The following is a 27,408-nucleotide window of genomic DNA, read 5'->3' as shown; positions in this document are numbered from 1 at the left end:
GATTTAGACTATCTTAGGGGCAATGGAAAGCCATTTGTAGGATTTTAAGCAGTGAAGCCACATCATCATGACTGCTTTATGATGGAGAATGGATTGGAGGGGCAAAAAGATACAGGAGAGACTATTTTGGTTAGAAGCAGTTGGATTAGCCTTAATGAGAGTCGATTGTGGTTTGAAGCATGTGGAGTAGTGTAGATGGAGATAAGTAGACTAATTAGAAATATTTAGGAGATAGAATAAAAATGACCACATTATTATTGTCAATCATAATTAAGCTAACATTTTTTGAGCCCTTGCTATTTGCCAGTCACTCTACTAGCACCGTGCACATACTATCTATTTAAACCCCACTTAAGTCCTCCAAGGGTCGATGCTGCTGTTGTCTCTTATTTTGTAGGTGGAGAAGCGGAAACTTAGAAATATTTGTTAGGTTGGATGTGGGCAGAGGTATCAAACATGACCCCCTGGGTTCTGGCATACACAGCCCGGTAAATGATGCTGTTTACTAAGATTGGGAACACTAATGGAAAGCAGATTTCTGGAAGAAAGTTGATGAGTTCAGTTTTGAACATGTTAAATTCAAGGGTCATATAGGAGAAGTAAATCGGAAATGTTGATCTGCCTGCCTGTTGGATATGTGGGTCTGGCTGGCAGTAGACTCATGAGTTGTCAGTATATAAAACTGTGGTTGAAGCCATGGGAGTGGATGAAATCACTTACAATGAGGGTATCGGTTGAGATGAAAAGGAGGACTAGAACTTGTCTCTGAGGCATGTTAACACTTAAGGACTAAACAGAGCAGAAAAATTGATAAAAGAGACTGAGCAAGAGTAACCAGAGAGGAAAGAGGGGAAAGAGAGAATGTGTATTACAGAAGCCAAGAAAAGAAACATATTTTAAGAAAGAGGGAAATTATGAATTGTATCAAATGCTCCTAAGAGGCTGAAAAAGATACCAAAGTGTTTGTTGGGTTTGATGACATGGAGATCATTTGTGACCTTGATGGGAGCCTGTTCAGTGTAATGGGGCTGGGAGCCATAAGATTTAGTGAGGATGGGTGGGAGGTGAGGAACAAAAGCAGCCAGTGTAAATAATTACATAGGCAAGTTCCATTTTGAAGGGAGAAGAAGGTGTAGTGTTGAGGGGTATGATATCCAGAAAGTTTTTTGTTGTTATTTAATAAACTGTCAGATAGACTAGAACATGCTAAAACACTTTTGGAAAGGCCTCGGGGAAGAGGAAGAAGTTGAACATATGGGAGAAAGGAACAATCAGTAATGTCAGGTTCCTGAGAAGATGGGAAGGAAGGTTTGATTGGTTTGTGGTTGAATGAGGGGCACAGCTTCCAAAACAGGGAAGGGAAGGCAGGGATGTCTAAGTGTAGGTAAGTTTGTAGATTTGCTTGCCTTTATGAGAAAGCCTGAGTCTTTAGAATTCTAGCTTTTTACATCACATTTGCTTCTAATAAGGCAGTTTTCCCCTGCCCCCAATATCAGCTCCTAAGAAGATTGTATTTTTTTGTTAGACAAATGATTTGATAGAACTAATAACGTAAGTACTGATATGCATTTGAATGCATTCTCTTAAGAAGCAAAACCCTTATACTCTGTATATTTTGCCAAAAGTTTGAAAGATTAAGGGTATGTGAGAATGTCAGGAGGCATGTATTTCACCATACTTTTGAGAAATGCTAATTAGTTCGTTAAGTTTAGTTGCTAATAAATAAGAGAAAACATGTCTGCTGTGAAATTGTGTCAGGAAATGTTAATGAGCAACTAGTCAAGACCTCAGTATGTTCTGGATAAAAGTTTAAACTTGTTTTATTTCCCTTTGCTTAGGTTGGCTTTTTTCCCCTGACTTGCTCATGTCTTTATGCAGGCCCTCCTCACAGTGGGAAGACTGCTTTAGCTGCAAAAATTGCAGAGGAATCCAACTTCCCGTTCATCAAGATCTGTTCTCCTGATAAAATGATTGGCTTTTCTGAAACAGCCAAATGTCAGGCCATGAAGAAGGTATCAAGATTTTACTTTCATTTTAATTTCCTATCTCTTAAATGTGTGTGTGTGTGCACATATATATGCCTTTGTACATGTATACATATAAACCCATAGCAACTGTGTCCTTCTCAATTGGAACCAAATTATCAGAATTTGGGGGGAAACAGTGACTGTTTTATATATTAAGATTGTTTCATTTCCTAGTTTTGTATCAATTTTATTAAAAGAGTCATAGTTGAAAATGTTTGAATAAAGTGGGACAAATTCATTTAGGATTTTTTAAAGTTCTTTCATTATGGTACAAAGTTGAACTGTTTGGAGTCAATTAAGTTGAGGAAGACAGAGATGTATTAATGGGAAAATAGTCCCAGGAATCCCTACAAAAGGATAGTTTTATATTAGGCAATAATCAGAATCTGCTTGGTAACTTGATGCAGTTCTCATCCATCTTCCTTTCTCCAAGTGCCACTCGTCACCTTCTTAATTAACATGGCCACTTTATACCATCAGTGAAGTTAGAACAGCATAGAATAGAATCCTAGAGCTGAAAAGTCTGTAAGACCATCTGGTCCATCTCTCTCACATTCAAGCAAGTGCCATGCAACAACAACAAAAATCAATGATGAAGACTCTAAATGGCTGTTCCATCTTACTTGTTAGATCATGTTTCCATTGCTCTTCTAATTTTGCATACTGCCAGTCAAGAAATTATTTCTTATATCCATCTGAAGTATTTCTTTTATGTAAATTCTTTTTTTCATGCTTGATCTTTTATAGATATGAACTGACTGTGTAAGTCCAAGAAATGCGGGAAAATCAGAATGAGGTGAAAGAATCTTGAGAATTGAAGTGCTACCTAGTAAAGACAGCTCAGGGTTTTCTTTTAAGTTGCTCTTAGGTATTCGCTCTATAAGGATATAGGGTAGAATTCTTCGGTGTTTCTTTGGGAAAGAGACTGAGGAGGAGAAATAGATTTAAAAGGAAGATGACTCCCAAAAAATGTAAGCTTGAAAAGCTAGTCTCTTGTTTGTGCAGGTGGCAGAAAATTGCACAGGGTACTTCAGATGGATGGAGAAAGCAGAACTTGTAGCAGGATTCCAGGCATAAACACTGAAGAGTCCAGAGAAATACATAAAAATCTTTGAAATTGAGTGTGAAAGAGAAATATTGCCAGACTCAAAAAGAACTTATAATATCATATTCTGTCTCTGAGGTGAAACCAGTAGTATCTGTCCTTCCCAGGAAAATCTGAATAGAATAATGGGGACCAGTAATTTCCCTAGAGTAGGTAGGGCTGTTTTTCTTTGTTTTTTTTTTTTCCCTTTGATGGGAACCCTTAACCCACTTCTTCTGGTAAAAATTTAAATAGCAGCCCTTGAAATCTGTAGCTGTTGAATGTCCCATTTATTTATTGAATAGCTAATTCTATTTGCATTTTCCTAAATCATCTATTCCTGTGCTTTTTCAAAAGTAGTAGTCAGCTTTGCAGATGGTAAATTACTCCATTGCTTTCCACCAGCTGCCAGCTTCTACCTCAGATGTACTCTGAGATGTGGGTGGATGGTCCTAGTTTTTCTATAAAGTTTTTTAAAAGTACTTTAGGCTTCTGCAGATCAAAGCTACTTTGTAAGTGTGAGATATTATCATTTTTATTATTTTAATCTCTTGCAAATTGACTTGAAGGGGGAAGGTAATATGTGCTGATTTTAGAGGCTTAAATGGTTAAATTAATGGCTTAATAACTTATGATTTAATCTTCAAATTGTTGAAGCCTTTCAAGGTAGAGTTTTAGATGAGTGGAAGGCTAGGGAGTATAAAAATAAGTGTCCATACAAGCTTATTCAAAATTGTTTTAATTCGTGATTCACTGCCCGGATCATCTATGCACTCTTAAACTTATAAAAAATATTTCTGCTTCAGCAGTATAATAAATTTATATTAGAATTTTTGGTTTTCCTTGGGGGAAAAATACTATTCTTTGTAATTAAAGTTCAGAAAAGAGAAAAGAATGAAGCATAGGTGTCTTGGAAATATATTAGGAATATTACAAAATCTTTCCCTGCAAATAGTTTTCACATTGTTACCTAATGATAGGTTGACAAAAGCCTAAGGGCTCAAACCAGTCTAAAGATGCTAAGTCTTCCAGGTTGTTTTTGAAAATGAAATGTAAATGTCATTCTTTAGTATAAGTTCTAGTCTACCTCCCACTACTGTTCTTGCCCCTCCGTTTTTAGTGTGAGGATGGGAAGATGTTTTAATTTTTTTCAGAGCACAAATAATTTATAAAGTTTTGTATTTCTGGAGAAAACCTTTCTTTTGTTGTAAGTGCAAAAAATAAGGTAGCTTTTTCTAATTACAGAAATAATTTAGAAAATACAAGAAAGAACAGAAGAAAATAAAAATAAATTCATATTTGTCCTTCAATTCTCTTTACCACTCAGACACGCATATACACATGAACACATTTACCCCTCCCTTATATATTGGGAATGACATTGAAACATACTGGTGTAAACTTGTTTTTTTCACTTAAAATATTATGAACTTTTTTCAGCGTAACTAAAGCTTATCTGAGTATTATTTTAAATTAATAGCTATCTAATATCTGAACAGTCCCTTTTTTGTTGGACCATTAGATTGTTTCCAGGTTTTTTTCATAATTATAAATAATATGTGTGTCAAAGAGTTATCTAAACTCCCAAGGTCATTGCAGCAGTATTCACAGTAGTGGAATGGAATCAACCTGAATGTCCCTCAGGATGAATGTCCCTCAGGATGAATGGATAAAGAAAATGTGGTACATATACACTGTGGACTATAACACAGCCATTTAAAAAGAATGAAATCCTTGTCATTTGCAACAACATGGATGAAGGAGCTGGAAGACATTATGTTAAGTGAAAGAAGCCAGGCACAAAAAGTCAAATATCACATGTCCTCATTCATATATGGGAACTAAACAATTGAACTCACGGAGGTAGAGTTAGAGTGATGGTTATCAGAGGCTGGGAAGGGTAGTGGGGATGGGAGAATAAGGAGGAGATAGTCAATGGGTATAAAAATACCGTTAAATAGAAGTAATAAGATCTAGTGTTCAACAGCACAATAAATTAACTATACTTAAAGGCGTGGTGGTTCACGCCTGTAATCCCAGCATTTTGGGAGGCTGAGGTGGGGGGATCACGAGGTCAGGAGTTCGAGACCAGCCTGACCAGCATGGTGAAACCCTGTCTCTACTAAAAATACAAAAATTAGCTAGTTGTGGTGGCACACGCCTGTAATCCCAGCTACTCGGGAGGCTGAGGCAGGAGAATTGCTTGAACCCGGGAGGGGGAGGTTGCAGTGAGCCGAGATCACACCCCTGCACTCCAGCCTGGGCGACAGAGCGAGACTCTGTCTAAAAAATAAAATTATGTATAGTTCAGGGAGAGGGTGTGGTGGCGGTGGCAATGGCAGGGAAAGAGTTGGAGCAGTGCCAGTGGCAGGCGAACAAGGTGACGGAAATCATGCTTAACAATTTCAACAAGATCCTGGAGCATGATGGGAAACTGGCCAAACTGGAGCAGTGTTCAGACCAACTCCTGGATATGTGCTCAGCCTTCAGCAAGACGACAAAGACCCTGGTCCACACGAAGTGCTGGGAGAACATCCATTGCTGGATCTGCTTGGGGCTAGTGGTGGGTGGTGGCCTGTTCATCATCCTGATTGAGTGGCTGGCCATCTTCTTCCCTCGGAGCAGTGACACCAGTAATGCCCCATGGACCAGGATGCAGATACCACCTCAGGGCCTGGGGATTGACTCAGCTGGTCCTGAGGGAGAAGGTGGCTGCTCTGGCCAGTTCTGATCTCCAGAGAACCTTGGTGTTTGCTCTACCCTGACCCACCCCAATGAGTGCCAAAAGGCAGCCCCAATGTGTGCACCCCTGCATTTCCTGTCATGTCACAGACTGGCCTTCGAGGGCACGCTGCTGTACTGGCCATGCGGGGCCAGCCCCACCTGAAGCTCAGTAAAAGCTGTTGTTTGATTTTTTTTAAAAATTATATATAGTTCAAAATAACTACAAGAGTGGAAATTGAATATTCCTAACAAAAATAAATGATACATGCTTAATGAGTTTCACAACTACCCTTATTTGATCATTACATGTTTTATACTTGTATCAAAATAGTGCATGTACTCCATAAATATGTATAGTTATTATGTAGCCATAATAACTAAATCTTAAAAATTTATATAAAAACAGTATTCCATAGGACTACCAAACTAGGGAAATTACTGCCCGCATTTATTAGATTTTTCTTCACTAGAGTAGCATAACATGACAGAGAATTTGGGCTTGCTCAGCTCTCCACACTGACCAGCCGAATGACCTTGGATACGTCATTTAACCTATAAGCCACTGTTTTCTCTTCTGTCAAATGAAGATAATAACTGCATTGTAGGGTTATTGTGAGAATTTGATGGTAATTTCTGTAAAGTATCACACAGTGCCTGGGATATAATATGAAATCAATGAAGTGTACTGGTTATTTTTACTTATTCTTATACATATGTTTTTTATTATTTCCTTACGACAAATTCTCAGAAGTGTGATTGCTAAGGTAAAAATGTTAGTATTGTAAAGATATTTGATACATAGTGCTATCAAAACTCTTAGGTAAAAAATACTCTTGGTTTTATAAAGCCTACCCCTTCAGAAATTTGTGATAGTTTACACCTGTAGCCGCGTCATATAAGAGTATGAGTTTCTTGGGATTCTCACCTGTTTTTGATATTATTAAAATATTTTTGCCAGTTTGATAGGCAGAAGGTTAGCATTTAATTATTTCTTTAGCTACATTTCAATGACTAAATGCTCACATTTAAAGATTTTTCGAAATGTTTTGCAATGACAATAGTCTGTGAAACTCAGAAATATGTAACACATTAATTTTTGTTAAAGACTTGTGGTCTGAATTAGTTAATTCATAGAGCATCTTTACATACCATTTGATTACTTAAACCAACAGGTAAGAGTTTTTGTTAGAGAGGGCTGTTAGGCTTGCTTTAATGAGTACATGAGATTTTATAATAATTATACTATTGCCTCTTTTTCACAAATGGATGGTGCTAAAATACATGAAAGTAGTTTATTCTCAATTAATTTAAAATTCACCTTGTACTTCTCTTAATTTGCTTATTAGTGAATCCTTTCTCCATGGATAAACTCCTCAACACTGCTGAAGTATGTATGAGGTATTGTCCTCACATTCTGGGGGGTATACCATATGTTCCATTAAGATATTTGAAGTATTCACAGACCTTCCCCTTCTCCCCTATTTTATGTTTGCTTCCCAAACTTCATTCTATTTTAAAATTTTAATTCCTTTGTCCATTTTTGCATTAATACTTTTTTAAAAATCTATTTTACTAGTTCTATTCGTGCCATTAAATGAACAAAAGAAGAAAGCAGAATTTGATTTTAGCTAATTACCTAATCTTGATGCTTTCTGAGTATACAATCAGTAGAGACGAAATAGAACAATCAGATAGAACTAAATTGTTTGAACAAAACTAAGTAAAACTACCAGTGATTTATAAAACTGTACCCATTAATAACATGATATAGTCTTATTTTCAAAGGATTGAAAATTAATGGAAGAAATTTTCCTTTCCACTAGCTTTGCAAGAAAGAAATAATCTTCTTTGAATATCCTCCTGTAAATCCCACTGCAAATTGTAGTCTGCACAGAACAGAATCATGATGCCTAATCCTCCTCTTTTCATGGTTTAGTCTATACAAAGAGCAGAGCTGGAAATGGGATCTTTTGACAGCAGTTACTAAGCAACAGAATTTGGGTGTTTTTGGTTAACATCCTAATATATAATGTAGCTGATTTGTTGAAGTTTGTGCATGTATTAACTGAGAGAAGTGGGCACTCCGGAAGTGACTACAGGTCCCTGTGTGGCGGGGAGGGGGGGGGTGGGTATTTGTTGTTGTTTTGTTCAATACACTGTGTCTTTTGGCACTTGTATCTCTTTGGCATAGAAAGGAGGCTGGTGCAGAACTTTCAGACCTTGTGACTTTTTATATTATTAAGCATACCCTTCTCTGTGGCTCACAATATGTGAAAATGTAAGATTTTTTTCCTGAAAAGCAGGGAGAACAAATAAAGGATTTTAAGGTCATTCCAGGAAGCTTTAGAGCTTTGCCAAAAGTTTAGGTCCACTTCCTGAGGCAGTTTCATTAGCAGACAGCTAATGTTTGCTTGGTCTACTCCCAAGTTATTTTTAGAAACTAGAGATTATTACTGATAGGGCCCATTTGAATTTGCTCATTTACGTTTTTATATGCTACCAAATATGATTAGAGTATGCTTTTAACTAATCACTGACAGATTTACTGCATTAGGGATTTTCTAAGCCATCAGATTCCTACAGTCATCAGATTTCCACTAACTAGTTACTTCACGCCAAGCTCTTCAGAATTGAGATGAACTCTTTCAGCCCCCAGAAGAACCAGAGTGTTTGGCTTTGCTTACCTAAGAGCACTAAAGAGGTCCCAGAGGATGGAGAGCTGAATCTCCTGAGAGCATGCTTGTCGTGGCTTGTGATCCTGAAAGGCTGGGATTAATGGAACGAATGCTGGCGTGCTCCCATTTGCACTTGTGTAGACTCTGGAGCCCATAGCTGCTGCCCCTCTCCCACACACAGGTGGCTCCCCACTTGTCTGAAGATCCCAGGAGTGGGCTCTGGGTCTTAAGAGCTTGCCATGTCCTTGAGCACCATATTCAGACCTGCCTCTAATCCCTGTGTGGCAAGAGCCCTGCTTCTTCTGTCCCTGAGTCTCACGGAGTGCGTGTGGCATACTCTTGCCTTAAGCCCAGGCTCCCCACACTCTCGGTTGTCTCTCGTGCCCTTCCAGCCTGTGTCATACCTCCACCTTTGCATGCAGGAGAGGTTACAGTTTAATATGATGATCTCATTACATGCACAGGTGGACATAATGGGCTTCTGTGTTTTCTAGAGCTGCTCTTCTTTAGAATAGACCTCTCGTTATTTCATGAGACACAGGCTGACTGATGCCACTCTTTCCCACATTGTTTCCTTCTTCAGTTCTTCCTGTTTTTTTTTTTTAATTTAGCCTTCTCTTTCAGACTTCCCACCTAACTCTAAGACCCTATAATATGTTGATAATTTTATCTGTTCTACAGGAAACTTCCTAATAAAACTAGGCTGACTATGCATTCTTAAGACTAATTTTCGGGGGGAATCTGTAAGATACGGTCCTTACCTTCTTACCTCCAGCCTCAGCCCTCCTGGCATCTTCTGTGTTGGGGCATCTTTGGATCTAGCGCAGGCACTGTGTTACCTGCTGTGTGCTATAACTGATGGTGAGTTTGGCACTTCAGTTGTACTAGTCTGACTAGGGCAGTTTGTACAGTTGTACTTTTCTTGCATCTTTCTTTCCCGTACCTCTCCTCCTTTTGGGGTTATCTAGCTAAAGTTGTGGTGCAGCTTCCCGGCTCAGTATGTAAATATCTCACTTAGATTTTACTATGGCAGCTAACCTCATGTACTTGCCAACCAACTCTGAGTATCTTAGAATTCTGCTGGGGCCTGGGCCAGAAAGGGTGAAAGGGACTAAGGGACCTAGGAGACTAGGCAGAAATTGTGGATCCTGGGAAGAGTTATGAGCACAGGTTACACTAGTGACTAGATAAGGAAGAAAATGGACGTGTGAGAAGAGAAAGGGGTGTGTGCATGTGTATTTAAGTTAGAGCACAGTAACTACCCAGAGGAGTTTCAGTTGACTGGTTACCTGAAACTAGTCAGGTTACAACTGGAATTGCACAGCCTTCGTCATGGTCAGTGTGTTAATAGAGCTTGCTGTGAGTGCACCTCTCCCTCTTGATAGTAGTTAGTACAGAGACCAACTGCAAAAAACAAAAACAAACGTCACTACTTGATATTAAGTGACTGCTGTATTTTTCCTCTCAAGTGTTATGTGTAGGCCATGCAGTCAACTGTGAAGTGATTTGAAATGCTTTGTGAATTACAATATCTGAGATAAGTTGGTGAGACTACATATTATGTAGGAAGTCATCATCAGTTTAGACCTAAGCAATGTCCTGAGTAAAGTCCTTGCAGCCATATAAGCTGTACCTTGTTTTGAGAAGGAAAAACATAGAACTACTGCAACCAGCCAGGCTGTGGTGTCCCAGGTGCCTGTGACTCTAATTCATGATCTCACAGCCTGGTGGTCAGAGTTATATGCTTACATCAGAGCTTTTAGTAGAATTCTGAAATATGTTTTGAAAAGCAAAGCATTATTGTCAGTGATTCCTTAAAATTACCTGAGTTTATAAGATACCACATTAACTACCCTGTTGGTTCTGTCTTCAAAAAAATAGCAAAGAACCAGCCAGGCGCGGTGGCTCAAGCCTGTAATCCCAGCACTTTGGGAGGCTGAGATGGGCGGATCACAAGGTCAGGAGATCGAGACCATCCTGGCTAACCCGGTGAAACCCTGTCTCTACTAAAAAATATAAAAAACTAGCCGGGCGAGGTGGCGGGCGCCTGTAGTCCCAGCTACTCGGGAGGCTGAGGCAGGAGAGTGGCATAAACCCGGGAGGCGGAGCTTGCAGTGAGCTGAGATCCGGCCACTGCACTCCAGCCTGGGCGACAGAGCGAGACTCCATCTCAAAAAAAAAAAAAGCAAAGAACCGCTGTAGAACTGCTTCTGAGCTTTTCAGTTGTCTTGAATGTAGCAACTCAAAACCAAAAGGAGCCATCATTATGTATCAAGAGACAGAAATAAATACCCTATTCTCATTTTCTCTTTTTCTGTGTTTGGGGAGGAGGAGATAAAACGCCCTTCTCTTCTTGCTCTTTAAATGTACTCATGATCCATTCTCAAACCAGCTTCACCTCTGTGTTTTATTTCAGTTGCCAAATCAGGAAGGATCCTTGACTACAGTTTTCTTTTTCATCACCACACCCATTCATTCACCAAGTTCTTTCAGTTCTTCCTCCTAAACATCTCTAGATTCTATCCACTTACCAGCGCACCCACTCCCTGGCCACCATCATTTCTCACCTGGAATTCCACAGTCTCAGTTAACTTTTATTCTTCTCTAATGCTTTTCTATACAATCAAAAAAATATTTCTAAAACATAAGCCTGACATGTCAGTCCATTGCTTATAATCCTTTAGTGGCTTTTTATTACCTTTACAATAAAATTTTAACTCATGAAATTTGTAAGACTCTTTACGTCCAAGTTCCTTCATCACCTCTTCTAATTCATCTCGCCTACCACTCCACTGACACTGACACCAACACCACTTTATTTTAATTCTTATTGACCGTTCCTGCAGTGTCCCTGAATGTTCACATCTCTGTGTCTCCTAATTTTCAGTATACTCTCCTTAGAACACTTTCTTCCACCCTTTCCACTGGTTAACTGTTGTTCATGCTTCAAGTCTCAGGTTAAGTGTCACTTCCTAAATTTAGGAGACTGTCCTGTCTCCCTAGGTCCATTTAAGAGTCAAGATAGGCTGAGTTATGCTGCATTAAAGAACAACCCGAAAATCTCAGTGGCTTAACACAACAAAGTTTATTTTTTATTCATCTACTATATCTCCATCATGGCTGAGACAGTGCATTCTGTTCATTATATTTTCTCAGAGACTCAAGCTAATAGTTAATGGAGACCCCATCTTACATGTGATTCCATGATAGCCAAGGCAGGAAAAGGAATGTGGTGAATCATGCAGTGACTCCTAAGGCTTCTTTCAGAAAGGGGTATATTTCCCTCGTATTTCATTAAGTAAAGCAAGCCCCATAGTTATGCCTAACTTCCAAGGCACTGGGGAAATACTGCCTACCCTGTGCCCCCATATCTTCTTGTATTTCCCCTAGCCTAATAATGTCATGCTTTATTATAATTACATGTGACTTGCTTCCCCAACTCTAACTTTTGTGAAAGTAGGATCATTTTTGTCTTATTTATTATCCTCTGCAGTGCCTTCGTTAATGTAAGAATTCAAAAATATTTGTTGAGTGAGTGAATGAATAAGGCAGCACTCCAAGACTCAGTCCTTAGGCCTTTTTTCTTCTTCTACCATTTCTCCTTGAAGATCGCATCCTTTGTGATGGTTTCAGCAGTGCTGAGAGTGATTTCCATTCCCTGACTTCAATCAGATATCTCCAACTTCTCACTCAATATTTCTGCTTGAATTTAAAATGCATAAATTTATTCTTTTAGTAAATACCTCTTAATTACTCTCTAATAAGACATTATATTAAATGATATGAGGATACAGAGGTAATTAAGACAGTACTTGCCATCTGAGGGCTTGCAATCTAGTATAATACAAGAACAGTACAATGCATCAATAATATATACACGTAATATACAAAATCCTGTGCCAAAGGAGAAGACAAGTGATTTATGGCAAGATTGAATTGAAACTTGTATTCAACCATTGAACCTATAGAGCAGACATCATTACTGAATTCTGTTCTGTGCTGGGCACTAGACGTAACACGAACAGAGTAAAGCTTTTATCCACCTCACGGTGCAGTGGGGAGACAGATAGCTTAGGATGAAAGGATAGATGGGGTTTAGACAGAGTGTAGGAGGGTGATTAGGGGGTAAAGGGATGGTGCATAGGAAAGCATTTTCACCAGAGGGGTTGACCTGATTAAATATCTGAAGAAATTGTCCGTATTTATGCCAGGAAAGATGTAAGGAAGGAACTGAATCAAGATGGTCACAGTGAGACTCTATTATGGTAACATTTCTTAATTGTTAGGAATACTTTAAAAACCAAGTATACACAGGTTGTTTTTAAACCTAACATGAAAAATAATATCGTGAGTTTGATTTTATTTCTGTACCTAATTATAAATCTTCAATGGTTAAAAGATACCCAGAAAGGAATATATGCCATTCCAAGCAAGATGTTGGTGTGGGTGGGGATAGGGTTTACTATCTTGATGTACTGAGCTTGGTTATCAACCAGAGAGACTGGGCTGGGATGCAGAAACTAATTCTTACTCATGACACCAATGCGATTTCCTGAGCCCCACCTATAGTCTCTGGAATAGGACCTTCATTTCCAAAAAGGCTAGTCTCAAGGCCTTGAGTACTTCTATTCAACTTGCAGTTAAGCTAATTCTTCTATCTGATTTGAAATTACTACATCCTTGCCAGGCTAAAACAGTTCCTTCACTGCTTAATTTCATTCTCATTTCCTTGTCCATCTTAAGACAGTGCATTCATATCTATTGTCTAGTTTTATACGTACATCTATCTGATCCTTCATACTCAACCTTTAATTCTTTTGTAAACTCTTTTACCATTACGGTCTGATTTGAGTTGACAGAGTTCTGATCTTTTGGTGTTATTTCTGCTTAACAGAGCCACAATTCCTACAGGCAGTAAAATGACATCCAGTTTTATTTTACACCTTTCTTATGGCTCCATCTAGCTCTTGCGTCCTGCAGGACACTAAAGTCCTGCTCCTGACACAGATACCAGAGACCAGTGTGATAGAAGTGTTGGGACGTGTCAGTTGATTAATGATCAGCTAGTCCCCAGCATGCCCAGGTGTGACACACACAGCTGTTAGTGCTGAAAACAGCCTTAGCCTGCTCTCTCTTCAGCTGTGATCCAGTTGTGTCAATTCTAATTTATTATAGTCCAAAATGTTGCTGTTTTCCTGTGCTTTGTTTAGTATTGCTCAAGAAATAACTAAACTTCTTGGAACTTGTCATAACTATGGAGGACAGTGAGATAATAAATGACTTTGTTTTCTTTCAGATCTTTGATGATGCATACAAATCCCAGCTCAGTTGTGTGGTTGTGGATGACATTGAGAGATTGCTTGGTGAGTCCTAACTTCTGCTGTTGTATTATCTTTGCCACATTACAGCTAATATCTCAAAAGTTACAAGAGAAAATTAACAGGTATTTATAAACTGTAGAGCAGTAGAAATACCTTTCTTTGTCTTATAAGGAAATATAACATCTCTTAAATAGCTGACATCAGTGATAGTATTCGTTTTAATATGCCCTGTGACTATTAACAACATTATAAACTGCTTTCTTGTAAGGGCCCACGTCTCATTTTGTATCCTCCAGTGTGCGCTTGCCATAGTAAATGATTAATAATTTTCATTGATGGGTATATCTGTTATTTAGGACCTCTGAGCTGCCTATAGCTCAGAAATCCACTTGTGAACTTTGACAGAGCTAATGAAAGAAGGGTTTAGGATCACAGTGAAATCCGCAAATTCACTAAAACACTAAGGGCAGAAGTTGTAAGCTCTCTGCACCTCAGTTTCTGCTCTTACAAAACAGAGACTATAATCCCTCTCTTGCTTACCCCACAGAGTAATTGTAAAGACAAAACTGGGATAATAAATCTTGAAAAAATCTTGTAAGTTAAAAGTGCTCTATAGTAATTTTTAAAATATGTATTAAATATCTCCTGTGTTGAAGTGCACTCCTACAGGATACAAACATGAAAAAGACTTGGTCCTGGCACTTAACTCATAAGAAATAAACGGCAAGGAAGTGCCAGAAAGTTGTTGCTAATTTAATTTCACTGTAAAATTAAATCAGTCTGACATAAATTCATTACAACAATGGCTCAGGAAGGGGTAATAAACTCTATTGAAATAGAAACCCACCTGGTGACTTAATAACATCTGAAAATACTACCCAGTGTCTGAATAATCCCTTCTTCCTTAAGCTGTCCATAATGCTGTAGTCATGATTTCAAGCTAACTCTTCTTACTGCATTTTTCCCATCATTTTCAGACTTGCTTTTGGTCCTCTGTTATTTATTTTTTTAAGTTTTGGCAGTGTTTGTTATAAAGCAAAGCTGGTGTATCTGTGAGGTCTCCATAAATTGATAGTGGGTTTTGGGTCTCCTAGGTTTGATACATCTCAGCCCAGTTTATGGGATGATTTCTTTAAAAGCTTTTAGGCACAAACTTATAGCTCTGTGTAAATTCCTTTATCTTGACACAATTGAGGTGTGTGGTCATAGCAACACTACCATGTCAGAAATGTGTGCCCTCTGAGTACATTTCACCGGTATGAATGGTTATCATCTGTACATGCTTGCTCATTTATTCAACAAGCACTTGCTGAGCCCTTCCTCCTCTGGTAGAAGTGTTAGAGTCTCAGAAAAAGAAGATGCTGCATGTCTTTATAACATATGTTGGCAAATGTTAATGCAAAGTAGAATGTGCCATGTATTTTGGATATTCTGGTTTTTATTTATTTATTTTTATTTTCCTTCCCACTGTTCTCATCTGGTAGACAGTCTAAAAATGGAGGGATCAGTTTTGACCTCAGGGGCCTGAAAGTAGCTCTAAGCACAGGGCAGGGGTGCATATGCAGTATGCAGAGAAAACTAAGCAGGTGGCATTTACGCTGAATCTTGAATTATTGGTAAATGTTTAACAGGTAGGATGTTCTCTTAGAAAGTTGTCTGTTCCTTACCATCTGAGGGCCAATCTTAGTGGTTCTGCCATTGTTTCAGTTTTATTGAAATTCCTTATTTTCCCCTTTGCCCATTTTCTAACATCATGTTTTAATATCAGTGTACTGAACTGCCATGGTTTGCAGTAACTTCTTAGAAATGCTTGGTAAATACACCTGGGATTTTTTTTCCTCTAAAATAATCCCAGGAAAAAAGTCTACATGAACTCAAAGTGAATATTTAGAAGCTTTTTCAAAAAATTTATAGAGCCGAGTACAGTGGGATTATGGTAACCTATAATCCCAGCTAACTGGGAGGCTGAGGCAGGAAGGTTGCTTGAGCCCAGGAGTTCAAGATAAGCCTGGGCAACATAGCAAGACCCTGTCTCAAAAAAAAAATTACAGATAAGTGTTCTTATATTTTAAGCATTTAGGTTATTAGAGATATTTTTTCTTATTATAAATAGTTGTATGACTGTTATTTGAGACTGTTTACTCTTTAAAAATTTTTTTCTTTTTCTATATGTATTCTGCTTATGTAGGGACTGTTTACTTTTGATTCAAAAAAGAAACTGAATGTTTGGAATATGTACATGTGAATCAAATCCCTAAACATAATAATATTTCTTTTCCAGATTATGTCCCTATTGGCCCTCGATTTTCAAATCTTGTTTTACAGGCTCTTCTCGTTTTACTGAAAAAGGCACCTCCTCAGGTAAAATAATACTACTGATATGGAATATTTTAACAAAGGGTTTTTCAGTAAATTGCATATAATGATGCAGTCTCTAAATAAGCAGGTTATCATAAACATAAAATTCTGTTGTTGAAAGGATTTTGAAAGGTCATCTGGTCTTGACTTCTGCTTAAGGTAAATTATTTTCTCAACATAATTTTTCCATTCCTTTTCTGAAGAAATCAAAATCCCACAGTTTCTGTGTGGGATCCAACAATTAGCATTGTATTTTGTTGTTCTGTAAGTTTCCCACCACATTACAGATCCCTACCACCTCCCAACTCCCAAGGGAGATTATGCTATTAATAGAGAAGGCATTGAATGTGTTCCCATTTGTTTCATTTATAATTTCATGGGTTTTCCTAAAAATTTGTTTATGGGGATATTTAAGTTTGTTTTCTTTGGGCAGTTAAAAAAAAAAAAACTATTTTTAACAGATGATCTGGAGTTATTTTTCTTGGGTCATGTGGCACTTTTGAGGAGTGAATTTATAGCCAGGATCTTGGTTCCTGTGGTTGCATTTTTACTGATGTGGCTATTAGAGACTTGTGATTTTGGTAGGTTAACAAATTTAAAACCAACCTATGAAGGTTGGTTAAATATGTTAATTATGTAGAGGCTGCCAGAGCATGTTTGGCTGTGTCACAAAACATGAGTTCTCTTGATTAATTCTGCATGCTGTAACCTTGAAAAATGCCAATCAAAGGCAGGTACAAAGCAGTTAAACACTGACTTGAAAAGCATCTTAATGTCTGTATGAGAATCTCATATTTAAAGTCAGAAATAGAAACTAATCTGTAAGGAAAACATTTAAACTGGTGAATCTAATTTTTAATTTAACAGTTACATACGTGCGTGTATTTTGCACTTAAAAGTAAAGGACTTGTCTTGGTTTTCCTAGAGTTTTTTTTTAACTTCTAAAATAGTGAGAAGAAACATAACCTATAACAGTCTTGAAAATTTACAACATATATGTATTGTGGAAGGATTTTTAAATCAGCTTTGCATAAACCATCATTCCTAATAATTGGAGTCTTAGCTTATACTAAGGGGGAAGTTAGAGAAATGAGTGTTTTTTCTCTTTCTCTGATTCCTGCAGTATTTTCATAAATAAGTAAACGTATATATCTAAAGTTGCTGAAACAGAAATAATTACCCCCCAATATCTACATATATCATGATTCCTCCAGTATTTTCATAAATAAGTAAAACATATATATCTAAAGTTGCTGAAACAGAAATAATTACCCCCCAGTGTCTACATATATCATGCACACACAAAAAAACTTTATCATATCAGCATATTAATTTTAAAACCTATTAGAATGTGGGACTTTTTCTAGGCATTTAAATTTATTTCTTAAAATATTTCTTTTTTTAGCTGAAAATAATTTATGCTAAAAGTCACTTGGGAGAAGGAAGAATAACTTCAATGCTGTCTTGTACTTCTTGTTCTTTACATTGTTAAATACTATACACATTGATTTAAACAGAGGTACACCCCCTTGGCTAAGAAGCATTTGTGATCCAAAGTGGATGCTAACAGAAATAAACAGAAACTATTAACGAATGACCTGCCACACTAAGATTTAAGAATAATTTTTTCTGTGTTGTAAAACTTATTGTAAGATTTTTGAGGGAAGGAACATTATCTTATGCTTTTAAATCTCACAGCCTATGGCATAGAGGTTTATACATACGTGATTCACCAATACCTTATCAACAAAAAAATTTTTTTAGTGTCATTTCATTTTAGTGGGCTTAATTAAGGGTTTTTGTATTGCTGGAGTTTATATTTAGACAGGGCATGATAAGAGTGAAAACATTCAAAAATAAGTAAAGTCCAAATGGCCAATAAGTATAAGAAGAGATACTCAACATCATTAGTTGTCAGAGAAATGCAAGTCAGAACCAATAGTGAGATACCACTCACTGCATACCTGCTAGAATGGCTATCATCAAAAAGTCAGATAATGAAAAGTGCTGGTGAAGATGTGGAGAAATTGGAACCTGTATGCACTGCCGGTGAGAATGTTCCTCAAGAGGTTAAGCATAGAGTTACCATATAACCCAGCTATTCCACTGAGTATACACCTACAAGCAATGAAAACGTATGTCCACATGAAAGCTTGTATGTGAGTATTCATAGCAGCATTATTCATAACTAAATGTTTATCTTATAAAATCTGGTATATCCATATAATGGAATATTATTTAGCAATAAAAAAGGTAGTACCATACATGCTACAACATGAATGAACTTTGAAAACATGCTAAGCAAAAGGAGCCAGTCAAAAAGACCACGTATTGGATGATTCCAGTTATGTGAAATGTCCAGGATTGGCAGATCTATCAAGACAGAAAGTATATTTGGGATGGCCTAGGGCTGGGAGGGGAGAATGAGAAGAACGAGAGGTCACTGCTAATGGGGATGGAGTTTCTTTTTGGAGTGACAGAAATGCTGGAAAATTGATTTTGGTGGTGTTGTGTCTATCTGTGAATATACTAAAACACTGAATTGTACACTTTAAATGGGTAAACTGTGTGCTCTGTGAATCATATCTCAAGCGGTTATGTTTTTTAGACGTGATTTAGAAGCTACTTAAATGATGAAAGGAGACATAGAGTTAGAAGTGAGGGGTGAGCATCCTAGGTACATGGCCCAGCTTGGGAGAAAAAGGAATTGGATCATTTAAAAAGAACATGGAATGAATGTATCTGAGGACTGAAGAGGAAGAATATAGAAATATGTAAGAAGTAAGAGATGTGGTTGCCTTAGTGATTGGAAATGGCAGGGGTTCTCTCTGAAGGGAACACCATCTGGTCATTAATCAGAATTTGGTGACTCTGACCTGGACTGCCAGATTACCTGCAGTATACATGAATCAGTGGCAGGATAAATTAATATTTGTAGTATTTCTAGTTGGCATATATTTAACAAAATAAAAATGTGCTTTGTCATACCACCTTGCTTTTTAAAATGTTTATATTCTCTCAAGAAAATAAGGGGAAATTTTCAGGCTGATCCAAGTGTCAAGAATATTAGTCATTGTAAAGTGGAAGGATTCACTTTATCAAACCATTAGCATATAGGTTTTTCAGATGTTTTAGTTAAATATTAAAGGTATATTCAGCTAAATATTATAGAAATACTTAGAGTGGTAGAAAAATATTTATTACTGGTAAGAAAACAGAAGTTGTGAGCATTTTTCTTTAAAAGGAGGAACTACACTTTACACACAATACAGTAATCATATCAGTCACTGAATCCTCAGTTTTGCATTTGTTGAATTTCCAGCTTTCACACAGAAAAATTGTGTGTGCATGTGTGCACATACTCAAATAAAAGAATCCCTTCAGGGGCACTATGTTGTTATGTATCCAGATATTCTCTTTTCTCCTTCCTCCCCTCCCCCACCACCCCTTCCTTCTTGTAAATTGGCTTATTAAAACTGGTTCCCAAGCCCTCCTTTTTTCCCTTTGTGATTGCCTTAGTCTTGGATTTTCAGTGTAGAACTAAAAATTCAAGTCAGATTTCAGTTACTAGGATAATTTTGTTTGAATTTTAAATTTTTCTAAGTAAATGCATAGATTTTTAATGAACCTGGTATTCAGTGGATTTGCTTTAAATTTAGCTGCAGAGTTAATTTCATGATTGATTTATTAGCCCTTTGAAAGTATAAAAAGTGGTATCTGTAGTTCGTGAAGACTGAAAAACATCATCACATTTTGTTTAGCATCTTTTTAAAACCAATTAAAAGCTTTTCTAAAATGGATTGAACAGGAGAAAATAAAACATGTTCCCTAGGTCTTTATTTCAATCAAGTTTCCCTGTGTTCTGCAGGAGAAGAGATCGAGAGGGGATAGAAAAATTGAAAAGGGCTGTCCCAGCAGGGAGCCAAGCCGGAGAAAAGGGCTTCTCTGAGAACTCAGCAACAGCAGCTAAGAAAGCTCCCAGCCTGCTTCATCTACATGCAGAGTCACACAAGGCATGGGGGTGCTCACCGTCACACAGAGGTTTCACATGTGCTTCCCTGCTGATTCCTGTGAAAAGCTAACAATTGGCTTGGAGGGTAAAAGACCACTGCAGTTCACCCTCCCTGAGCTGGACGTACAATTTGTCCAGTGTTAGGAAATGTCCGGCTTAGCAGTGAGAGGCTTGAAGACACCCCTCCTTCCAGTGAGATTCCTAACGCCGTCTCTTTTACTTGATGACACTGGGGCTCTTTTCAAGTTTTGCAGATTTATGGAAGTTGAGGGGAATGTGCTTTTCAAGATCAGGAGGATGAAAGCCTTGGTCTTAATGTCAAGGAGGAAGCAGTAGTGAGTGGTAAGGCCAGGTAACTCTTCCTGCAGCCTGCAGCACCAGTGGCTTGATTATTTTCCTCATAGATCTCTTCTGCCACCTTTTTTTTCTTTTTGGGAGACAAAGTGTCTGAAAAGGAGCTCCTTGGGCTGTAAAATGACATGATTTCCCAGCTTCCTCAACAAGTGTGAGAGTAGTTAAGCCCATTAACCTCACTGTTTAATGCTGGGTTTGACACTTTTGTGCATCAAACTGGAAAACCTCATCTGTATGTAACAGGGTAACCTTGTAATTTATGGAGGAGCAATCCTTCCTCAGTTCAGTGCTTCCCAACCTTTTTAGATCATGGTGCATATGAAATGGTAACATCTGATGATACACTTGGGTAAGTGGATGAGGCCACTCACAACTGGCCAAGGGTCTGGCCCTCCTGACAGCTGGCAGGGGTTGATATCTTAGTCCATGTATAACTCATGTGAAGCTCAACAGTTGGAAAACTCTTTGGAAACGTTAAACTTTTACAAAAAAAGAATTAACCACTCTAACTTCATAGCAGTATTACTGAAGTAGAACTCAGACCTAACAGTTATTAGTGTTTTGGCTAAATTTTATGATGTTGTTGAGAATAGTAACTTCCTCGCTCCTCTGACACCTAGGAATATTACCTAGTAAGAGAAATACAGCTTAAAGCTTGGAGGACCTAAGGTGTGAACCAACAAGAAACTGTCAGCATTCTCAGGATGGGGACTTGGGCAGACACACTTGTTTCTGCATGAGTTTTGTTTTTAACATCAGCAGTCTCTAGACAACATTGCTTTTCGTGTAGTCCTAACATGACATCTTAGCAGTCTTACTTCAGATATGGTTATTAGGACGTCTTGGTATCTTGATAATATTAAGCAGCTCTTCAGGCTTTGGGTTGCTTTAGTGAAATAAGCAGAAAATGGAAGAGACTCCACATAATGCAGGCCTAAACATGAGTATCTCTCCATCTATTTGTTCGAAATTAACTCTGGCTAATGACTATGATATGACTCAGTAAGATATATAACCACTTTAGGAAAGAGGCTTAGTCATTTTGCCAGACACATTAATTTTAATCCACTGATGTGGTGACTTTTGCATTGGGCTTCATTTCTTTTATTTAAAAAAAAAAGAAAACTATGACGATTGACAGCTTAGTGGCCTGCTTATTAAGTCACTGATATTAGATGGCTACTATATTTGTAATATTCTCTTTAGGTATACTTTGCTTAGTATAGTAGATTCTCTTGGAAAGTCCTATGTAAATTGAACATGTGTATGTATATATATACATATCTCTGAGGACAAAAGGAAATCTCCAAAGATGTGTGTTCTTGTTTTCTGGACAGAAAGATAGTGAATGTATAGTGATCAACTAAGATGATGCCTAGTGAAGCCCTTTGTAAACCTGTGGACTACACAGATATACGGTATTAAAGAAAATACATATACATAGAGAGAGTATATATATATGTAGATTAATTTCAGATGTATCAAAAACAGTGAAATAGGCCAAACATTGTGGCTCACGCCTGTAATCCTAACACTTTGGGAGGCCAAGACAGGAAAATTGCTTAAGACAGGAGTTCAAGACCAGCCTAGGCAACATAGTGAGACCCAATCCTTACAAAAAAAAAAAAAAGTTAGTCGAATGTTGTGGTGAGCATCTGTAGACCCAGCTATTCAGGAGGCTGAGGCAGGAGGATCTTGAGCCCATGAGTTCAAGACTGCAGTAAGCTGATTCCCGCCACCACACTCTAGCCTGGGTGATAGAGCAAGACTCTGTCTCTAAAAACCAAACAACAAAAAACAGTGAAATAAATTCTTTTATAAAACATTGCTACAGATATCTGCTGAATAAAATCAAATTTTCAAAATAGGGTTTTGTTTTGGTTTTGGTAGAGCACATCTATAGCAGATATTGATACCAGAATAAATTATATATATGCCATTTTCTGATAACTCAAAATTAAATATTTAAATTTTAATCATCAGAAAAATGCTAATAGTGTTGAGACGAAATATTTTTTCATTGCTAGAATGTATTCTTCCAGCTCCATTGCCTTAAATAAGTTACTGTGGCATTCCATTAGCTTTGAAAGGTGTGGATTATAGCATTGTAGTGTTCCATGGGTGCCATGACTGTAGTTAAGAGCACCCTTTCTGTAGAACTTACTCTTTGTATTGAACTTGAGGTTTAAAAAAAAAAAAAAAAAAAAAACCTAAGTCTTAGCTCATGTATCATCTGGCTTTATAGCCTTGAACATCCCTTAATTTCTTGGTGTCTATTTCTTCATCTGTAAAATAGAGATAATTCCTCCTGTGTTACCTACTCTGTTGAGGGTCAACTAAGATAATGTATAGTGAAGCCCTTTGTAAACTGGTGTACTACGTGAGCTGTCCAGGCACAGTGGCTTATGCCTGTAATCCCAGCACTTTGGGAGGCTGAGACGAGTGGATCATTTGAGGTCAGGAGTTCGAAACCAGCCTGGCCAACATAGTGAAACCCCATCTCTACTAAAAATACAAAAATTAGCTGGATGTGGTGGTGTGCACCTGTAATCCCAGCTACTCGGGAAGCTGAGGCAGGAGAATTGCTTGAACCCAGGAGATGGAGTTTGCAGTGAGCTGAGATTGTACCACTGCACTCTAGCCTGGGTGGATGGAGTGATACTGTATCTCAAAAAACAAAACAAACAAACAAAAAAAAAAGAATTGCCTTTGGATAGTCCACAGAACCTTTTCAGCTTGTAAGATAGGAAAACTGAAGAACGTATAATAACTGCTATATAGAGGAAGTTACATAGGAAATGAGTTCAGAGCTCCCACTTTGGAATGCCTGAACCCAACTTCCTCATTTGCAGTACTGAGAAAGGAAACCTGCTTCCCCACCTCTTGTTCACTGAAATTTGGAAGCTTCCTACAATCTAAGACAAATACTCTGGTCTGGGGATTAGGGATTCCTGTTGTAAAAAGAAGTAGGAAGTGGAGACAGGAATTGCCAAGATCAGTAGGCCACCACCGTGTCACACTTGTCCTCAGCCTCCAGGGACTGGCCCACCTGCTTCCTTTCCCTGCCACCACCTGTTGGCTTGTGGCCGAAGTTCCCCTTTTCTCTTAACTCATGGTGCAACAAAGTGGTACTTCACCGTTTCTTTCCTACCTTTCTGTCCCAGAAACAAGAATGCAGATCTTTGGAGATTTCCTGTGTCCTTGGGGCTCTCACAATGGCCAGAAGCCCTGGCCCTCACCCTGTTGATCTTGGATGGTAGGATTATAGGTGATTTCTTTTTTATTTTGCTTTATTGTTTCCTGTGCTTTACAGATTTTCTACAATAAGCATATATTACTTTGACAATCAGGAAAAAATAAAAAAATGTATATACAATTATTTTTAACTTAGCAGTATAACTGTCAAAATTGCTTAATTCCATTTCTTTGGTACTAATTTACTGTTAACCACTAGAGTTAAATGAGACTACCTTTATATCTAAACTCGTCTATATATAATATATTTTTAACCTTGTTCTTTTTATGACTTAAGGTTTAATTGACTATATGAAATATGCTGTGGGTTTTGGAGTAAAAGTGTGCAAGTGCCTCCTAACTCTCACAGTTGCCCTGGGAAGCCCACCTGGCACTTGGCTCAGTGCCATGCTCCCCATCTAAACTTACGATGATTGAATGCCAATGTGACTAAAGTTAACCAAGATAAATGGTGACGTTGTCTTAAGCTTCATTGAAAGGAGATTGGAAGTTTCTTTTTCACCAAAAATATTTCTTTTGACATAAAAGTTTAAAACATTTCTTTAAGGAACATCTGCTTTTATTAGGATGTACATTTAAGAAATCCTTCTCAGTATAGAGATAAAAAGATGAATAAGACATTGTACCTGCCCTCAGACAGCTCATAGTCCAAGAACACTGTTCAATTGTGAAGTTTGTGCACAAGGTGGGCACAGGTCAAGTAGCAAATGAAGGTTAACATCCAGCCCACATGCTGCCCCCAAGGAGTCCACCCTGGTTTGAAACTGAATCTACCCTGAGTAAGATTACCAGATTTAGCAGATAGGAATATAGGATACTCAGTTAAATTTAAATTTCAGAAAAAATCATGTAATTTTTTAGCATCAGCATATCCCATATTTTGGTCAGACTTACATTGAGGGATTTCTCTAGCAAACCTAGTCCTGAACAAGAGGAAGGGGGTGCCTTTAGCTCATACAAGGTGCTGGGGCTTGGGGAAGGAAGCAAGGGTGGCCACACTCACCCAGATGATTGCTTTTTTCTAATTTGTTCACCTGGGGGGGGGGTGATGTGTGTGTGTGTGTTTCTGATCCATGCAGAAGGTAACTGGTGTTCCTGTCACAATCCAGTGTGGGAGAAAGATATGAAAACATGATGCATGTAGTTAGGTTTTATATGTTACGTGGTTCCAGTGGAACATAAAGGAAAGTGTGGTCCATTTTATCTGAGAAGATGTGCAAATCATTCACAAATAGTAGTTCTTGATCCTGGTCTTGAAAGATGAGTAAAATGAAGATTTAGTCAGGGCCATTGTGCCATGCTAAGGAATTTGAGTGCTGCAGCAATGGAGAGAGAAGGTGAAGGATTTACCTATGCCAAAATTAGCATATTATTATTGTTATTATTATTATTAGAGACAGGGTCTTGCTTTGTTGCCCAGGGTGGAGTGCAGTGATGCAGTCTCAATCACTGCAGCCTTTACCTCCTGGGCTCAATTGATCTTCCCGCCTCAGCCTCTGGTATAGCTGGGACAACAGGTGCACACCACCACCCCAGCTAATCTTTGTATTTTTTGTATAGACAGGGTTTTGCCATGTTACCCAGGCTGGTCTCAAACTCCTGGGCTCAAGCAGTCCACCCACCTCAGCTTCCCAGAGTGCTGGGATTACAGGTGTGAGCCACCACACCCAGCCTAAATTTTTTTAATTAACGTACAAAATGATACTTGAGAATTTGAGGATATGTTCTGTGTACTTATCTTAGGCTTCATATGGCATAGTTTCACTGGAGGGAAGAATAGGAATTCATAAGAAATTATAGGCTTCATTTTTTCTAAATGACTGAAGCTTAACCTCTTTAAATATCAATTGTTATACTTTAGCCTTTTTTAAGAGGAAAAAAATTGCTATGTACATTCTTAGTGTCTGAAGCAAAGTATAATAAATGCTATGTTAATGAATAAGGACCATCATAACAAACCATAATTGGTGGGTCAGTATTTTCATGAGTGGGACTCAGCAGGAACTGTTGGAATATACAGGACTCTGTCCTGGTGCCTGTTAGGTAGCTACAGTGTGCCCTGTTTGTTGAGTTTTGTGTACCTTTTCTTTTTTTAGTGGTTTTGCTATCAGCTGTTACTTGCGGGATCCAAGTGAATTGTGTCAGCTGGCCTGCCTCTGATGACTCCTTTTTCCATTTTGCTGCTTTCATCTGCTATAAATTAAGGCAGGCAACCACCAGGATTCATGAGCTGTTCATACAGTAAGAGAACTAGGCTGTGGTCGGGTGCAGTGGCTCACGCTTATGATCCCAGCACTTTGGGAGGCCAAGGCAGGAGGATCGCTATAGTCCAGGACTTCTAGACCAGCCTGGGCAATATGGCGAAACCCCGTCTCTACTAAAAATACAAAAAAGACCGGGCATGGTGGCTCACGCCTGTAATCCCAGCACTTTGGGGGGCCAAAGTGGGTGGATCATTCAAGGTCAGGAGTTCGAGACCAGTTGGCCAATATGGTGAAACCCCGCCTCTACTAAAAATACAAAAATTAGCCAGGCATGGTGACAGGCATCTGTAGTCCCAGCTACTCAGGAGGCTGAGGCAGGAGAATCTCTTGAACCTGGAGTTGGAGGTTGCAGTGAGCCGAGATCGCGCCACTGCACTCCAGCCTGGGCGATAGAGCGAGACTCTGTCTCAAAAAAAAAAAAAAAAAAAAAGCCAGGCGTGATGGTGCACACCTGTAATCCCCAACTGCTTGGGAGACTGAAGTGAGAGAATCACCTGAGCGCAGGAGGTCGAGGCTGCAGTGAGTGGAGATCATGCCACTGCACTCCAGCCTGGCAAACAGAGTGAGACTTTGTCTCGAAAAAACACAGAAACATAAAACTGGGCTGCAGTGAGAGCTGGAGAGGCCTTCCAAAGAGCAAGGCCCCATTTTGACTCCTATGGGCACCTTCCTCTACTGAAAAAAAAAAAAAAAATGACATTTTCCATCTCTTGGTACAAAGCTGAATATATTACTCTTATTAATATTGTCTTCCACCAAAAAGTTCTTTTTTTCTGATTTTTTTTTTTTTCCTGGAGTGCAGTGGTGCGATCTCAGCTCACTGCAACCCCTGCCTCCCGGGTTCAAGCAATTCTTGTGCCTCAGCCTCCCAAATAGCTGGGACTACAGGCACGTACCACCACACCCAGATAATTTTTTGTATTTTTAGTAGAGATGAGGTTTCACCATATTGGCCAGACTGGTCTCAAACTCCTGGCCTCAAGTGATCCGCCCTCCTCAGCCTCCCCAAGTGCTGGGATTACAGGCCTGGCCTGATTTTAAAAGAAATTAGAATAATACTTTCATGGGTTCCTCAAAGTTTCATAGGCCCTGGGCACTGTGCCTAGTGGGTAAGTTGTCCTTGCCTATGAGTTTTAAAGTTACTTGAACCTCACATTGTTTTTTCGGTCCTAGGAGTGAGAGGATTGTTGCTCATTTCTGGTTCTTGGCTGTGCTCTGGATAGTTGAAATTGTTTAGCAGATTGGCCTCCAGATAAGTAAGGCATTGTTATTGGACATAGTGAATTCATGTTCTGGAAGATTGGGGCCTAAGGGAGCAAAGTGGGCTCTGTAGA

At 38.5% G+C, this 27,408-nt stretch overlaps 1 protein-coding gene and 1 pseudogene across 5 annotated transcripts in view; both read left to right on the top strand.

The window, feature by feature from the left end:
- Positions 1–27,408, top strand: part of NSF (N-ethylmaleimide sensitive factor, vesicle fusing ATPase) — a 162,274-nt gene that overhangs the window by 116,666 nt on the left and 18,200 nt on the right. For all 5 annotated transcript variants that reach the window (XM_025363255.1, XM_025363251.1, XM_025363252.1 and 2 more), the window contains 3 exons: positions 1,879–2,012; positions 13,807–13,873; positions 16,113–16,192. In XM_025363255.1, coding sequence (XP_025219040.1) covers positions 1,879–2,012; positions 13,807–13,873; positions 16,113–16,192 — 281 coding nt within the window. The remainder of the gene's footprint in view (positions 1–1,878; positions 2,013–13,806; positions 13,874–16,112; positions 16,193–27,408) is intronic.
- On the top strand, positions 5,447–5,796 carry LOC112610005 (annotated as a pseudogene).

The sequence above is a fragment of the Theropithecus gelada genome, chromosome 16 (genome assembly GCF_003255815.1).
Source record: "Theropithecus gelada isolate Dixy chromosome 16, Tgel_1.0, whole genome shotgun sequence".
Taxonomy (NCBI): Eukaryota; Metazoa; Chordata; class Mammalia; order Primates; family Cercopithecidae; genus Theropithecus; species Theropithecus gelada.
Note: the sequence above shows the minus strand (reverse complement) of the source record. Positions and strands in the feature narration are given on the sequence as shown.